This window comes from Debaryomyces fabryi (genome assembly GCF_001447935.2).
Source record: "Debaryomyces fabryi strain CBS 789 chromosome Unknown contig00326, whole genome shotgun sequence".
Taxonomy (NCBI): Eukaryota; Fungi; Ascomycota; class Pichiomycetes; order Serinales; family Debaryomycetaceae; genus Debaryomyces; species Debaryomyces fabryi.
Genome location: NW_015385752.1, coordinates 1 through 3,371, shown reverse-complemented (window position 1 = coordinate 3,371; position 3,371 = coordinate 1). Strand labels below are relative to the sequence as shown.

The 3,371-nt window shown below is 35.4% G+C and overlaps 2 protein-coding genes across 2 annotated transcripts; both read right to left on the bottom strand.

Annotated features, from left to right (window-relative positions):
- On the bottom strand, positions 1 to 659 carry AC631_05897 (uncharacterized protein; the record flags this gene model as incomplete). The annotated part of the gene is made up of 1 exon (XM_015614726.1): positions 1 to 659. A coding segment is annotated over one exon (659 nt), but the record flags the coding sequence as incomplete, so codon positions are not given.
- A 1,740-nt stretch (positions 660 to 2,399) lies between these two features.
- On the bottom strand, positions 2,400 to 2,663 carry AC631_05896 (uncharacterized protein; the record flags this gene model as incomplete). Its single annotated transcript, XM_015614725.1, has 1 exon — positions 2,400 to 2,663. The coding sequence occupies one exon, from the start codon at positions 2,661 to 2,663 to the stop codon at positions 2,400 to 2,402; it is 264 nt and encodes an 87-aa protein (XP_015464446.1).
- Between the last annotated feature and the right edge of the window lie 708 nt (positions 2,664 to 3,371).

The following is a 3,371-nucleotide window of genomic DNA, read 5'->3' as shown; positions in this document are numbered from 1 at the left end:
CTATCGGTTCTCTCATTCCCAGCTGGTTGTAAGAATTGATCAAGTAAATATCCATGGGCAGCATGAAGTTCAATATAATCGAACCCAGCCGCAATTGCATTTTTAGCGGCACTGGTGTACGTAATATAAATAAGGTCATGAATTTCCTTCTCTGTTAAGGCTCTAAGTGGGTTACCTGCAGCTTCAGATTTCTTCTTAAAATCCTCATCGGGATAAATTGCCGATGGTGCAACATAATCCAACCCACGATCATTTAATAACTGTGGATCACCAACTCTACCTAAAAACCAGAACTGACTTGAAATGAACGAACCATTTTCATGGACCTTGTCGGTGATTTTTTTCCACCCTTTCACATGTTCTTCGTTCCAAATACCCGGCACATAACCGGCTGGTTCAGAATTCCATTCAGCTGGAATTGAATCATTTAATCCAGCTTGTTCTGCAACGTACGTAGCTTCAGCAATCAATAAGGATCCTGGGTACTTAGACCTTTCACCGTAGTATTCTAATTCCAAATCTGAAGGTGTATGATCGTCTAAAGCCCTCATTCTTGTAGTAGGTGGGTAAACTACTTTGTTAGACAAAGTATGCTCACCTACTTTCACTGATTTAAACAAGTCTGTATTTTTTAATGAAGTGATTTGGACACCAGCCATTGTATTATATTATGATAAGTGCTTAAGAACATTAACTTCATGATAATTAATGCTCTTTTCAGGTATTTATAGTATTGTAGTTATTAGTAAGAATCTGTTCACCTATATGTAGAGTGCAGGTTAGAAATATATTACGTGCTTTCATTTTCAATTCGCTTACTAATTGTCGATATTCAAGCCGATTTTGTATCATAAAACCTAATTGAGAATATTGCTGCAATTCAAGTTAACCTTGCAATAACTGGCCATAGGTATTCATGAAATATTATACATTGCATTTTTAATATACCATTAATTACTACTGGGTACTTTTTAGAATTTTAAAAGTTATGGAAAAGAACATAGTCATAGTTGATTCATATGCTGTAGAGTCCGATGTTAAACTGTTTATATGTGCCTTCATGATGTCACATATTTAAAGAAAAGCTGCAGCTTAGAAATACAAGGAACATTGATTTTTCCCTTTACCATGCTATACATTTTATTATGAGAGATGTGGTGCCAAGTATTTCATATGTCTTTATATTTAGACATTTTTATTTCCCAGTTTCACTCGCAAAATCATCTAGTCGTCACAAAATAACGTTCAGCTGTTGGATATAAAACTAATTAAACTACTTATGATAATTCATTCTTGAATACTTCCACTATGCAATGGAAAGTTAAAAATTTAAATTCGGAACTAACAACATACTAATTTATATAACTCTAAGGTAACTTATACAAATATCACTATTCGACTTCTATATCTCGATATCCTGAGGCAATCTTTTGCTTTCGATATCTTTAGAAAACTCTTGATTCTCATTATAATGATTAAAAGTGTTATACCCCCAATTACTTGGACCGTAGAAGGAGAGCCTCTCATATGGGGTTAATTCCCAACCTTCGTATAATCTCTTGACTAAATCAGGATTAGATGTGTAATATCTTGCGAATCCGACTAAAGTACGGTTATCGCTAATATCATGCAATAAAGTTTTGAAGTGAGGTGCGTCATAGGTATAGCTACCACTCCTTAAAAGAACTCCTTTCCAAATCTGCCTAACAAAAGTGTTATCACCAACCTCTTGCGACTTATCAATGTCATTGCCTCCCTGAACACGAGGTTCGACAATCGACACATAGGCGAGCTCATTTCCATTATCTGCCTTTTTTTGTAGTTCATGTAAAAGGTGACTGAATGTTGTTATTGGGTGTGTGGAATCTTTTTTTACCTCTACTCCTCGGTACTTAACCCACGGGGAAATTCTGATAGCTAATTTGTTCGCACCAATAACGGCACTCAAATGATCAATCAATTCTAAAACAAATCTTGCTCTGTTTTCAACACTGCCACCGTATTTGTCTGTCCGTTAGTTCATAATTGGTTGCAAAAATTGGTCAAGCAAATATCCATGGGCAGCATGAAGTTCAATATAATCGAACCCAGCTGCAATTGCATTTTTAGCGGCATTGGTGTACGTAATATAAATGAGATCATGAATTTCCTTCTCTGTTAAGGCTCTAAGTGGGTTGCCTGCAGCTTCAGCTTTCTTCTTAAAGTCCTCATTTGGATAGATGGGTGACGGCGCAACATAATCCAATCCACAATCCTTTAATAACTGGGGATCTCCAACAACTCCTAAAAACCAGAATTGACTTGAAATGAATGAACCATTTTCATGGACTTTGTCAGTGATTTTTTTCCACGCCAGAACGTGCTGGTCATTCCAAATACCTGGAGCATACCCACCTGGTTCAGAACTCCACGCAGGCGGAAATCTTCCGTTGAAACCAGCTTGTTCCAGAAATATAAGTAGCCTCAGCAATCAATAAGGATCCTGGGTACTTAGACCTTTCACCGTAGTATTCTAATTCCAAATCTGAAGGTGTATGATCGTCTAAAGCCCGCAATCTTGTAGTCGGTGGGTAGACTACTTTGTTAGATAAAATGTTTTTACCGACTTTCAATGATTTGAACAAGTCTGTATCTTTTAATGATACTATCTGAACTCCGCTCATGACATATTCTTGAAGAAGTTTTTAAAAAGAGATACGAGTCTCAACATTACCTGTATTTATACCGTTTTAAAGAGAGGGCCATAGTGCAGATACGATTCAACTGTGTACTTATGTAGGCTTATTAATCGACAGACACATAGTAGTGAAGATGATTTTGACCACAAAATTGAAGATTTTGGTACATTTTGACATATGCTTGTGCCACACAGCTTGATTATTTAACTTCTTAAATAGGATATAACTCTATTTCAGAAGTGTCCACAGTTCAGTCAAATCGTATATATTCTTAATAATTATAGAGGTCGTTTTCGTGAGAAAGAAAACATGCATATTAATGATTATAATGCCGATAGATGAAATATAAAGTTCTATATATAGAAAGGTTATGCATAGAAGGCAATTGACAAGTATTTTAAAATGTCTTAGGTCTGAATATGTGAATTTTGTGTTAAGAATAAAAGTGAACCGTAAAGGTTATTACCACAATACAGAATGATAACCTTAATAGTTAACTTGTGTGAGCAGCCCTTGCATACGTGCAAGGTTTATATAAATAGTGGAATTCGTAGATTGAATTGGGTTTCTAGGTTTCTCTTACAGAACGTACTAAGTTTAACTAAAAGTCTAATCAAAATGATAAGTATAATGTATTGAAAATCTATAAAATCCTTTAATTAAATGCCTTGTCAAATTCAGTGAAGACAAACC